Raw genomic sequence first — 13,299 nt, 5'->3', positions numbered from 1 at the left:
TAATTTATGTAGGAAGCTTCTTGATGCTACTCCAGTTCTAACTGACCAGAAACCATCAGTGTCTAAATCTGGACGAAAAATTAAAGGAAGAGGCACAATAGTATGTGATTTTCTTTTTTCTTTCCTCTCATCCTGAGTATTTTCTCTGGCCTTGAACTTTGAATTTCCTTTAAGGCTCTGTGTGATGTTGTTACTGTTGTTGATATGCTGTAGATTCAAGCTTAGAAGTTAGAAATATTGTTTGTTAAGTACTTCATTGTACAATGCCTTTTCCCCATCCGTTTTATTAATGTCCTTTTGCATAAACATTGTTTGGGAAAACAAATCCATACTCACAGGAAGTTTTGAACATAAAAATGCTTCAAAGGAAGGAAAATTACTTATTTCTGAAGACTGAAATTAATTCAGCAAAGATTCATCCTGGGTGAGCCACAAGATCTGATGCATTGAGAAGTGACACGGGCTCGCACTCTCATCCCCTTGGATTTCCTCACTGTATCTGTGAAACACTGGGGCTGGAGCAGAACCAAAGAAAAGGCTCTTCTATGGTGTCTGATGTATACACAGCCCTTTCTGATATGTGTTCTGATGATTGTGCATACACTGCTGGGAAGCAACGGTACTGCTGGCAGCATTGGCAGGACCACTTAATCTGTTAGTTCTGCTTTTTGACATTTGAAGTATATCTCTTGTTTCTTTCCTTCTTTCCTTTTTTTTATGCTACTTAATGTAGCTTGTCAGATTTCATCAGCTCAGGTGCCTTAGCTGAAGTCCATGTTGTTTCACAGATAACACTGATAAGCAAGAAGTTACTTTTTTGCAATGCTAGTAGAGAAAGCTTTTTACAAATATACAGGCTTGGTGCATTTTTTTTCTGCCTTCTTCTGTGAAGACTGTCACTGTTAATGTAGATTGTCTTCCTGCTTCAATGCTCTGGTAACCTCAAGGCTTTTGTATCAGAGCCACTGCTCTTAAAAAAAGTTTTTCTTGTCTCTTCTTTAATAACCTAAATTGCAGGCCCAAAACACTGTTGTTTTTCAGTCAATAGAAAAGGGAGAGAAAATAAAACCACCTTTCCTAAATGTGCATTTGGTCATTCAGTGAATGTCCTTAAATATAGATATATGATGATTAATCTACCTATCTAGCTGAAGGCACTTCACAAGGATGATCTTAACCAAGACTCCCTTGAATATGATTTTTCTTCTGTCACAACCACTGCATTTGAGGAATATCTATTTTAGCTTTGCATCCTTGTGATGCAAACATTTTAAACCCCAGAATTATTGGCTGGTGGTTTAAGATAAAACAAGGTATTGCAGTGTTTGGGCTGCAGCTGAGTGCCTCTTATTCCCTTATTTGCCAGCCTTGACATTAAATCTGATAGCTGTTGTCCTTGATGCATCTGACAACTTTCATTTTTATCTGGCCCTTGTGATATCCATTAAAGGAAACCTTTGAAATACAATGTTTTGAAATATTTATGTAAACAGATTTCTGGAAAACTAACACAGCACTGAGTAGAATTGGCTTTTGCCAGGAACTTGGGTGCCTGTGTCTTTTTTTTTCCTAATTTTGGCATCCTCTTAGGAAAATTAAGAGTGGAAATAATAAATAATATCAGAAATAATTTAAACCTAGCGGTTAGAAGAACACATTTTCTGCTGCCTCTAGTAGTTAATTTAGCTTTCTCTCTACAGCCAACTACTCAAGGTCTTCATTTGTAGTTTTGAATTCTCTTAGGCTCTGAAGGGGGAACAACACCTCTTTTTTTTTGTTCCCAAGCAGTCATTGCTTCAGAAGAAAGGGCAGGGAATCTCCAGGTCTCCGTGACAGATGCTCCTTGTTTTCTTACATGAAGAGAAAAAGTCTTAAGAGTTCTGCCTGAAGTTATCTGAATTTTATGTATACCAATACATTTATCTTTCTCCTTTTATACTGCTGGACAAGCTGGTGTTTGTTTGTTTGTTTGTTTCCACATAGTGTTGGCTTGACTAGTGGCTCAAAATAATTGAGTAAAACCCAGAAGTTTTTCTTCCTTGTTAATTGAGTTGAGGAGCGTCTAATTTCCTCATATGAGTTACTTGAGTGTGTATCCTACTGGGTAATGGAAAATAATGAGTTAGCAAAATTATGAGCACTTTGCTGCTGCTGCAGGAAAAGCTCTTGTTGCTCATTTGAGTGTTGTCTCTAAGCATGATTTTTAGCATGAAGCTTCATTGAGCTTTTATTAAAGATTTTTTGCTTGTAGGATTTTAACCTGGCTGCCCATTCCTGAAGGGCTGAACAGCAGTGACTTTTGAAATACAGCTCATCTTAATGCTTATAGGAAGTTCAGTGTCTGTTAACTGAAATGTCTGTTCTTTAGTATCATGGGGAAAAACAGAAGTTTGGTTATCTGCAGTAATTATGATGCTCCATAAAGGGAATTTGACTTCTTCCTAAATTCTTCCTTTTATGTTTAAAAAAACAAACAACCAAAAACCATCCTGCACAAGCTTTGAGAAATGCCTTCAGAGAATGAAAATACAGTAAACTACGTAATCTGGTCTCACATGTCAGATATATGAGTGCCCAAAGTGGATATTTTGGGTGGGGAATTCACAATTTGTGTTCTTCGTGACAGTTTGAGAATAACATCACCTGGTCTGTGTTACGAAGGTACATGCAAAATCTGTAGGAGAGGCACCATATAGTTATGTATTATCCAGTCTTCTTTAAAGGCAGATGTATTCTTGAATGACTTTTCTTTGCTTTTGTAGCGTTATCACACCCCGCCTCGATCACGGTCGTGTTCTGAATCTGATGATGATGAGAGCAGTGAGACTCCACCTCACTGGAAGGAGGAAATGCAGAGATTACGAACATATAGACCACCTAGTGGAGAGAAGTGGAGTAAAGGCGATAAGTAAGACCCTTGACACAAATACAGGATGTCTTCTTTTTTTTGTAAACACAAATTCATTGATCATGTAGATGTTCCATGTCATTCTTTTTAGACTTAGAGAAATTTGTAAAAATATCTTTGTATTTGGCATCTTTCTGTTTCTTCAGTTCTGAATTGAAATGATATCTTTCTTAAAGCCTTTCTGGTTCAGAGATGTAGCACCAGATGAACGCATGCTGAAAAGGCGTAGTGTCGTAGAATGATTTTTTCTGCTGGAGCAATTGGAACAATTCAAAATTCAGTTTTCTAATAGCAAGTGCAGGAATTTTTACAGTTCTTGAGCTTCATTAATTGCCTCAGGGCAGGGATGGGGGTGAAACAAATGTTTTAAAGAATTTTCACTTAATGTGGTGTTTGCTTGTTTTTTTCAGGTTAAGTGACCCATGTACAAGCAGATGGGATGAAAGAAGTGCATCGCGGAGATCAAGATCTTGGTCACATAATGGCTATTCTGATCTAAGTACTGTGAGATACTCCAGCCACCACAAAAAGCACAGAAAAAAGAAAGTGAAACATAAAAAGAAGTCTAAAAAGCAGAAGCATTTCAAGAAGCATAAGCAAGCAAAAAAAAAGAAAGCATCAGCTTCATCAGAGGTAGAATTTTCACGTTCATTCAGGAAGAAGAAATCGTCTTGTGATCGTGAGAGGAAATCTCGTTCCTCTTCATTGTCTTCTAGACGTTCATCCAGAAGAGACTGGTCTAAATCTGATAAGGAAGACCAGAGTTCATCAACCTTCTCAAGCAGAGAGAGTCGGTCATACTACAGGTCCAGATCCAGGTCCAGGTCCAGATCTAGGTCTAGGTCTAAGTCAAGGTCTTATTCCCAAATAAGTTCCAGATCAAGATCAGTCTCTAAATCGTCACGTTCTCGAAGTAGGTCAAGATCAAGTTCAAACCATAGGCATCAAAAGACTGTTTCCAGTTCTCCACGAAATATTTCAACGCGATTAAATGAAAATAAGTTGAACAAGCCTGCTGACCCTGTCAGAGCAGTTATACTACCAAGTGATAAAGTCGTCATCCCACCAGTTGTCCCAGAGAGCCTCCCTGTCATACCCTTAAGTGATAGTCCTCCACCTTCAAGGTGGAAGCCTGGACAAAAACCATGGAAGCCATCTTATGAGCGAATTCAGGAAATGAAAGCTAAAGCAACTCATTTAATCCCCCCCCAAACTAATTATAATTTAGTAGTTGTTAAGGAGGCTAACACTTCTTCATATCAAAAGCAACAGGGGAGTTCTGATAGCGATCGAAGCGGCTATTCCAAATATCATAGTGATAAAAGCTCAGATAGTTGGCAGAGATCAAGAAGCAGGTCCTCTCGAAGTAGGTCATACTCAAGATCTTACACAAGATCAAGAAGTCTGTCTAGCTCAAGGACAAAGTCTCATTCTTCTGGCAGATCACCATCAGTGAACAAATACCGCAGTGACAGGTCAGGGTTTAGTGAGTCAACATCTTATTTTTCACTTAGTGATGATGATAGACACAGAAGCAAAAGAAAATCTTCATCAGGTGATCAGAACACTCGTTCTCTTAAAGTGAGGCAAGAAACAAGCTCAGAAAGTACCCTTCCTTATAAGGGTACAAAAGACTATGATGAATCTTCTCAAGGAGTGAAAGAGAGTGACAGTTTATCATCTTCAGACTTCTCTACTGACAGTGAGCGTTCTGGTAAAGTGAAGGGAGCCCAAGAAAAGGAAGGCCATTTTCAATTAGAAGGTGATGCTCAGCAACATGATAAAAATACCTTCCATTCCATGAGAGGGGAGGAGAAATCCAAGTGTGAATGGGATGCTGATCATTCTAAAAAGAAAGTGGTTAAAGAGCAATCTTCTGAGCAGCCTAGAGGTGGTGCAAAAAGTAAACAAAAATCCTATTCATGTAGTAAATGGGACTCTGAATCAAACTCGGAAAGGGGAGGGGTTCATCGTGGTAGGGGAGATTCCAGACCCTCATCTGATAAAGAGGAAGGAGAGGCCACATCAGGATCTGATACAGAACTTAGTGTTACCAAAAGGAGAAAAACAAAATCCAATTCCTCAGAAGGCGTTCTGGATTCTGATAGTGCGTGGAAGGCGAGCAAACAATTATCATCTTCTGAATCTGAGAGTTCTCATTCTAACTCAACACATACCAGAGGAAAGTCAAAAAAACACAAACATGAGTCGAAAAAAACTCTTAAAAAATCACATTCCAAAAAAGCAAAAGAAAAATCAAAAGGGAAAAAGGAGAAGAAACACAAAGTTCAGAAAAGGAAAGAAGTGTTTCATTGGCAACCCCCACTGGAGTTTGGTGAAGAAGATGAAGAAGATATAAATGAAAAGCCGGTTATCAAGGATGACAAAGAAAAGCAGCTTACCAGGGGTGTGAAGGATAAACAACAACAAGCTTGTGAAAAGGATGAAATGGTCAAAGACAAAATGGGGAGTGGTGAAAAGCCTTGTGCAGATGAAAACCTGATAGTTAAAAGTACTACTGATGCCTCACCAAATCCAAGTAAGCCTAATAAAGATAACATCAATCCAAGCACTTCAACCAGTATATTAAACTCAGGAATAAATGTGACTACTTGCAATAATGAGTCTAAGCATGCTGAAGAAAGCAACCAGAATGGATTGGATGTAATTCAGACAGATGACAACATGGAGATTTGTACTCCTGATCGTAACTCGCCAGGGAAGGTGGTTGTGGACACTTTGTCTCCTGTTGTTCTCACTGATAAACCTCAGAGTTTAGGTGCTACTATAAACAAAGATTTACAGACCTCTGAACAAGATGCTGTCAAACCAGGAAACAGCATTGCAGACTTCGTTAATATTAAAGAGGAAATAGGAAGGCAAGAAAATAACTCCGTTCCTGCATCTAATGCTAAAGACTGTAGTTTGAAGAATGAAATGGCTGAAAATACACAAAGCAATTCAGTTGATAATAAATGGAAGCCCTTGCAAGGTATTGGTAATTTGCAGCCAGCTACAATTAGCACTGCCACAGAAGTCAAGAATGTGGCTTCAGCTCCAGAGGCTAAGCCAGCAGGTTTAAGAATTGAAATAAAAGCTAAAAACAAAGTAAGGCCTGGATCTCTGTTTGATGAAGTTAGGAAGACAGCACGACTAAATCGAAGGCCAAGGAACCAAGAAAGCTCCAGCGAGGAGGAGTCTCCGAGTAGAGATGACAATAGTCCATCCAGGAGCCTCAGTAGGTCTCGAAGTAAATCTGAATCTAAATCCAGACACCGGACACGGTCTGAATCGTACAGTCACTCAAGAAGTCGATCCCGAAGCTCTACATATTCTTACAGGTAAAATGTTCATGTGTTCACAGCCTACCACATTAACTTGAAAGTTTCCGGTATTCTGAAGCATGCTTTTCTTTCTCAGCTTAAGTTTTTCTTTTAAAAAGTGATTATATGTGGAATATATATTCAGTTTTAAGGGTAAATTTGTAAATGCTCTTGCTTTTCATTTCCTTCTGCTCTTCATTTGTTATATTCTATTTTGTGATTGTCTGAAGCAGGTCTAGAAGCTACACAAGAAGCAGAAGTAGAGGCTGGTACAGCAGAGATCGGTCAAGAAGCCGAAGTAGTTCTTACCACAGTTACAAGAGTCGAAGGTGAGTTTCTCTAATGGAGACAGCACTGAGGTGTATTAACAAAGCAGTAAATTATGCCCAGAATTCTTGATGCTTCCATCTCTGAGAGTGTTGGAAGTGGGCTTGGTTATGTGTGATACAATCTGATGCATCCTCTTAAGAGTGCAAGTAAGAATGGTCATATTTTGAAATTTCCTGTTATTAAAAAGCAGTTTGCTTTAATGTGCAGCAGTATGGGTAAGGAGTTCTGGAAAACAAAATTCCCCTCCTCTCTCTTCACCTTTTTCCCTGTTGGGCCCTGTTCTGCACTTGTTCCTGATTACCTTAATGTGATTTGATTTTGTTTGTTTTTAGTCGAACCTATAGTAGAAGCAGATCCAGAAGTAGTTCTTACGGTCACCACAGCCGATCCAGGTATGGATGGTAGTTCTGTAACAACTCCAAGATAACTATGCTTACTGTAAAGGTATCTTAGTATAAGAATACACCTTTGTCTGTGTTTCTTTTAATTAAACTTCTCTTGGTAGCAGCTTCAACCAAAGCAAAGTCAGCGTAAATGAGACACTTTGAACATAACTAAATCATGTCATAAATAATGATGAACATGCCTCCCTTTTTTGTTAAAATGAAATTGGAAATAGAAATTAGGATAGTATTGTTACTTGTTTCCAGACGTACAAACAAGTTGTTTTCCTTCCTGCACCGTTAGTAGTGAAAAATCAGAACCTTTTCAATGCTTACAAAGTCTTGTAGATTCATAAATTTAAGACTGCATTTCTTCTTTTGAAGATATTTAATTCTGACATTAAACTTCTATGAAAACTTAGTATTATCTCGTCTTCCACATCCTTCAAGAGCAATTTCTATTTAGCAATTCATTTATTTGTATATAAATGTCTTTAAAACATATGTTCAACATAAATGGCATTCTAGACCTGTGACTCTGAATCAACGATGGCTTTCTTTTCCCTTTAAAGTAGGTCATACACCTATGATAGTTACTATAGCAGAAGTCGAAGTAGAAGTAAAAGGAGTGACAGCTATCGAAGATCTAGAAGTTATGACAGAAGATCCAGGTATGTTATTTACTTGCATGGCTTTAACCCTCTATTTATGCCAAAAAAAAATCACTAAGTATGTAGTTAAGGTAATGAAAGCTGATGGGATTTTTTCCCAAACATAAAAACACATTGTATAAATGGCCACATATGGTCAAAATAAGCACATAATTTTTCTTTATAATGCTTCCCTTACATGCTTTGTTTAAATTCTGCGGTGAATTAGCTCTCAGGATTTAAACTGGGTACCCTGTCATGGATTAAAAGCTACCTAGTATGCAAAGCATTTCATTGGTTGGCGAATGATTTTTGGCTAGGCTGTGAACATGGACCAAAAAAGTGTGCAAAGAAAGTGGAAGAATTAGTGCTATCCAGAATTAATCTTTAGCTTCCTGGAATATGTTTTGAAAAATTACTTGACCAGCAAACCCAGCATGCTTTTTGTGTCAGCTTTTGCACCATTGTAAGCTTAGGATAAATTATCCTACTCAGACCAGGGGAATTAACATAGGTGTAGGTGAGCATATTTCACCACTATCAGGAGTGGAAAGTGAGCTTTATATAGAGAATAGAGTTCAGCAGTCATTAATTCCATACCTTTTAATATTTCCCTTGCAAGTCAACAGTAATTCAGGCCGACCTGAGAAACACTGCTTAGTTAGGATATGCCTGCCTTGCCCTTACAAAGCTTTCCTTGCAGGCACAAGGCTAGAAAATTTGTGAGGAATGTTTATTCTGTATAATTTGAACACTGTATAAACTGAGAACGTCTTGTGGCTTATCTGAAACAATCAGGGTGCTTGGCCAGGTGCTGAGCTCGGATCTCTTGGTTTGGATAAGAACATTTTAACCTGTTTCTGTCCTGCAGACACACACACACTCCTGTTGTTATTGTGGGGCCTAATTCCTCAGGCCCTTCTCCGGACTTCAAATTGCAATGCATAAAGCAAGGGGACACAAAACAATCTCAGCTGAGAAATAAAACTATATTTGTTAGAGTATACTGCTTAGTCAGCTACTAATGCTAACAAAAACCTAATTTTTTTTTGGGGGGGGGTGATTTCTCAGCTGTATTGAAGAAAGGAAGAAAAGTTATGGTTACAAACACAGTTTTGACTTTCACTGGGTTTTCATCATGTGAAGTTAATGACTGTTTTAATTGAGTGTCCCATAATGTATATTTCAGTTGTTATATAATACTTAATGTATGTTTTCTTGTCCTGTGCATCTCTTGCCAATCTTTTTAATGCGACACAGTTTTGAATTATGACTTCAAAATGCAATTTTGAGGTATTTTAATCTTTTATTTGTAGATCTTATGGCTCTGATAGCGAAAGTGATCGCAGTTACTCCAACAACCGAAGTCCCAGTGAGAGCAGCAGATACAGCTGAAAATGTTTCTTCGGCAATGGAAACCATTTTAAATAAGTTTATCAGTGTTGCATTTAGAAAGAAAAACAAGAACCGTTCTGATGCCATCAGAAGTGAAGTTGAAGGGTGTCTCCTGAGCTAACTGACCCTTTACCATTTAGCAGTGAGCTCACCTGACTGTATCCCTGAGGAGAGGAGCTTCAGCTCAGCTCATTTCTTTTATGTCAAATGCTACTTTTACAAAGCAGAAAAAACAGTTTGATTTCCTTGAATTGGATTTTCCAAGCCATGAAAGGCACGTGAGTGAGCTTGCTGACACTGCTTTCTTGGTGCAGCAATCATTACTAAGGTATGTTTATAAACACCTTAGGGCAGTCTGCCTGTTACCATTAAATATATGCTAGCAACTGAAAAACTGTGACAAACTTCTTACAAAGGCTGCCATTTCTAGTTTGTTAACGTGCTTTTTTTAATGCTGGAAGATGGGTTCCATGCTGTATTGTTTGACCGTTGAGTTATATTGAGAAGGTGGATATACAACAGGTAGGTGATGAAAACAGACTGCCACTCCGTCTTAATCCTTTCTGTACTGTGATACTGCTCAAGTCCACTCAAAAGGATGAGATTACACACAAGTGTATTGTGAGCAAAAGTGTGATGAGTGAGTTTTGATCTTAACATCCAGCCTGCCCACACTTGTGCATTTAGAAGAGAATTTGGTGATAAACAGAGGTGTTCTACAGAGGCTAAGGAAGTGTTTTGAAGCAGCCCCATTTCAATTCATCTTGCAGTGTTAGGCATAATTCAACACGTTCTGAAGTCAAATGTTGTGAACAGTTGAGCATATCATGAATTTGTTCAGGACACTTCTTAAAATAAGGATTCCTTTACAAAATGTCTGTAGATGTGTCCCCTTTGCCATAGGAATGTCGGAGTGCAGGTACTGACTTACATCTTGTCAGGGTGGTATGATTTCAGAAATGCTCGTATGCCTGAAAAAAGCATGGAAAGCACTTCAAAGTAACATTTAATACCAAAAAATGACTTCATGTTACAGTTAAATGGCTCACAAAAGGAAAAAGAAAAAAAAAGATTTACAGCTGAAGAGCATAAATTTTTTTGCAATATTCTGATTGAGTAGATATAAAACCATTTGTAATGTTTTTCAGTGTTTAGGTTATATACTAAGAAGCAGGTTTTTTAAATAGAAAACATACCCTGAAAAATTGGGTCCATAGTGCAGAAACAGACTAACGTAGCTTTAGTAGAGCTCACGAGTACTGTTGTATTATAATAACTTTCATTACTGACTTTCCGTAATATCTTGAGATGCTTTAGTTTTCTTGAATATTCTCAAAGATTGAAAATGACTTGTTTTTAATCTTACCAAGACCCAACAGCTTTGAAAATTAAGAGTAAACATTTCTTGCTTAGCCATCAACTCATATTGGTTTTTTGGTTGAGTACCCCAAATCTGGCCTTCGAAAACAGAGTTAGAAGGGAAGCCTGAAGACTGTAACAATGGGCTACACATGATAATGGTACACAGGTTCCTGAGCCTGAATTTGTCACTGTTTTCCCACCTTTCCAGGAGGACCCAAAGCTCTGTGCTCAGACACTCCCTGCTCCTGTAACTCCATGAAAAACTGTGCACATAATCCTTCCAAATCAGTAGTTTGTCAGGTTCTCAAAAATGTATTTAATGTCAAATTGCATTACTCGGGTAATTATGTTAGCAGATTTCTTTCTAGCGGAGTAGCAGCCATTTCAGAGTCAGAAACAAACAATTCTTTGCTAACTCAAGATAATGTTCATTGCAATTCCATAGTTTGACATCCTTTGTTACTTCCCTTCCATAGAAAATAGCACCAGTGGTCTGAAACTGTAACAAAAGATTCAGATCTAAGGATTGCCACTCAACATTTCTGCCAAGAAAATTGCCCTTAAGTCGGATTTTGTCACGTTTCAGTTCTGAATTGATTGATCATTAAAGCCAAGAAAGGGCGGGGAATTAGGAATACGGTCAGTCCATTGTCCAAAATGACTGCAGTGTTACCAATATCTGTTTCATATCTTGGATTCCAGCTTCATGAAGAAATTCCATCTGGTAGATGGTTGGGGGAGAGATGTGAGGGAATTGGAGGGCAGTATTTTTACTTAGTGAATCCTGTTCAATTGTGCTCCAAACAGAAAATGCACCACCGAGCTGGTTTTCTAATGTTGGTCTGTTTTTGCAATTTTGTTATTCAAAAGTAGTTGCTGTTTATAAAAATAAACTTTTGTACATATCTGAAAATGCTGTTTTCTCTACATCTGGAAAAACCCTTTGGTGCTTACGGGAAACAGGAAAGTGAAAATTGTCCTTTGGTTTTGGTATCCAGTTGTCTGTTGCAAGGCTACAAGTTGCCTTTCCTTCTCCTGACCTACACAGGGAATGATTCCTCCACAAGACTCTGTTGGGTGTTTGCTTAATAGTCAGGGGAGGAACAAATACTGTGATACTTCCAGGTACCTCAGCATTGCCTCAAGATACATAAAATACTCTTCTCCTTGAGAGGAGAAGAGTGAAAAGCTCCACCTAGCAGATCTGTGTTGAAATCTCTGTGTGCAGATTTTTAACTCCTTTGCTGAATATTCTCTCCCAAGTATTCATTCCCGCATCGTTTTCCATAGCATATTGGAGATGTGGCATTGCTTGAAGTCAGCAGATGCAATGTCTCAGTGCACAAACCTGTCAGTATTTCAGACCTTCTGTTCCAGAAGAACTGGATTTCGTTGGATATGCTGGCATTGCCCTGGTGGAAAGGCTGATTGCCTCGGTCTGAGCTTTACAAACTGTATTTCCCTATAGGTGAGGACAAGGGGAAGTTGTTTGCTTCCATCCTTGGCATGACCTGGACACCTTGGCCTAACCACAAGCTTATGAGCACTGGAGGAGGAGACACAGGCATGGGATTCCTTGCTGTTGGAGAGGGGTGCTCCAGAACCTCGCTTGCTTTCATACCCGAAGTGCTGCTTGCTGCACGTATGGGGCTGAGCTGGGATCAGGACATCCTCTCCCACTGCCTGCACTGGTAAAAACAGGAGCTGACAGCCTGCTGTGCATCCTCCTGTGGAAGTTTTTGTATTAAGAAGCTCTCAGACCTGCAGTGTATTAAAAGTTGCTATTACTGGACTACAAGAGGAGATCTGGGGGGGGGAAACAGAAGGAAAAGAAGGAACCTTCTCCAGAATCAGAAGAGTTGAGCTGTCTTGCTGCGAGGGTGTCCATCAGATGAACAAATGGTTCTTACAAAGCCTGCATTTGCAGCACAGCCTTCCTGCCGTATCTACATGCGGAGAGATTGCATTCCTGCTGCTTTATCGCTTTCAAACAAGGGTTATTTGTGTCCTTGTTCTCCAGGGTAAGGAGCGTTTCAAGTGCTCTTTCTGAAGATCACCGGGTATCCGGCGGTGTATTAAATGTCTGTGGCTGCCTTGGTGTGTTTTGCACTGGCTCTTACCGGCAGGAGCCCGGCGCAGTATTTAGATGACCTTGAGCTGCACTCTGCAATCCATCTGGAGCAATTGCCAAACCCAACGCTGCCTGGGATTTAAATCACGAGAAGATAAAGCTCTGCGTGCTCCGCCCCTCCCTCGCATCCCTGTAAATCATTTCAGTATACACGGCTGTGGAGCTAATGGTTTTCTACCCGGTTTCACAAGTAGCCTTGTGAGAAGGCACAACTGTCAGAAATCTTGTAAGCAATTAAAGGGACCCAGCCGTGAACTGGAGAACATCCACGTGGCCCTCGAAGCAGATAGGGCTGCATACACAGAATCAGTCTGTGATCTGTACAGATACAGATCTCTGTCTATAGATAAGTATGCATTTATAAGAAAGCAATATTTCACAATTGCAGCAGAGGCCCAACACACATACCCTCATCCTGGCCTTAAGGCTGCTGCATCCCTTCCCTTTATTTTCTACTGCTGCCAGGAAGGGGCTGGGCTTTCTTCCCAGCCCAAGTCATGGTGCGTGCTCATAGGGACGAGGATGAGCTGTTCCCCTGTTCTGGTTCCCCCATGGCAGCAAGTGGTGAAAGCCACGAGAATGACTTTGGAAGGTACCAGGGAGAAGGGCATGGTCAGAGCCTGGCCCCATCTGCTTGACTCCATCCCACACTCTGAAGTGCCCTCCTGACAGCCCTGTTGGCACGGGCACTGCTGCCCAGAGAGCTGTGGGTGCCTCATCCCTGGAGGTGTTTGCAGCCCTAGATGGGATGGGTTGGAGTTTCATTAGCTTGAAGGTCCCCTCCAACCCAAGCAATTCTATGACTGACCTTGGACCT

The 13,299-nt window shown here is 39.8% G+C and overlaps 1 protein-coding gene across 13 annotated transcripts in view; it reads left to right on the top strand.

Moving 5' to 3' along the window:
* Nucleotides 1-11,264, top strand: part of NKTR (natural killer cell triggering receptor) — a 37,436-nt gene extending 26,172 nt beyond the window's left edge. For 7 of the 13 annotated variants that reach the window (XM_085539150.1, XM_085539148.1, XM_085539151.1 and 4 more), the window contains 7 exons: nucleotides 13-100; nucleotides 2,763-2,908; nucleotides 3,319-6,249; nucleotides 6,462-6,560; nucleotides 6,894-6,953; nucleotides 7,517-7,615; nucleotides 8,911-11,264. In XM_085539150.1, coding sequence (XP_085395276.1) covers nucleotides 13-100; nucleotides 2,763-2,908; nucleotides 3,319-6,249; nucleotides 6,462-6,560; nucleotides 6,894-6,953; nucleotides 7,517-7,615; nucleotides 8,911-8,989 — 3,502 coding nt within the window. In that variant the 3' untranslated portion in view covers nucleotides 8,990-11,264. The remainder of the gene's footprint in view (nucleotides 1-12; nucleotides 101-2,762; nucleotides 2,909-3,318; nucleotides 6,250-6,461; nucleotides 6,561-6,893; nucleotides 6,954-7,516; nucleotides 7,616-8,910) is intronic. The other 6 variants (XM_015853020.2, XM_015853021.2, XM_015853023.2 and 3 more) reach the window with 5 other exon arrangements.
* Nucleotides 11,265-13,299: the final 2,035 nt, after the last annotated feature.

Source organism: Coturnix japonica, chromosome 2 (assembly GCF_054131305.1).
Source record: "Coturnix japonica strain WE chromosome 2, WE-NBRP24, whole genome shotgun sequence".
Taxonomy (NCBI): domain Eukaryota; kingdom Metazoa; phylum Chordata; class Aves; order Galliformes; family Phasianidae; genus Coturnix; species Coturnix japonica.
The sequence above is the reverse complement of the archived record's forward strand: the minus strand, read 5'-3'. Positions and strand labels throughout refer to the sequence as shown.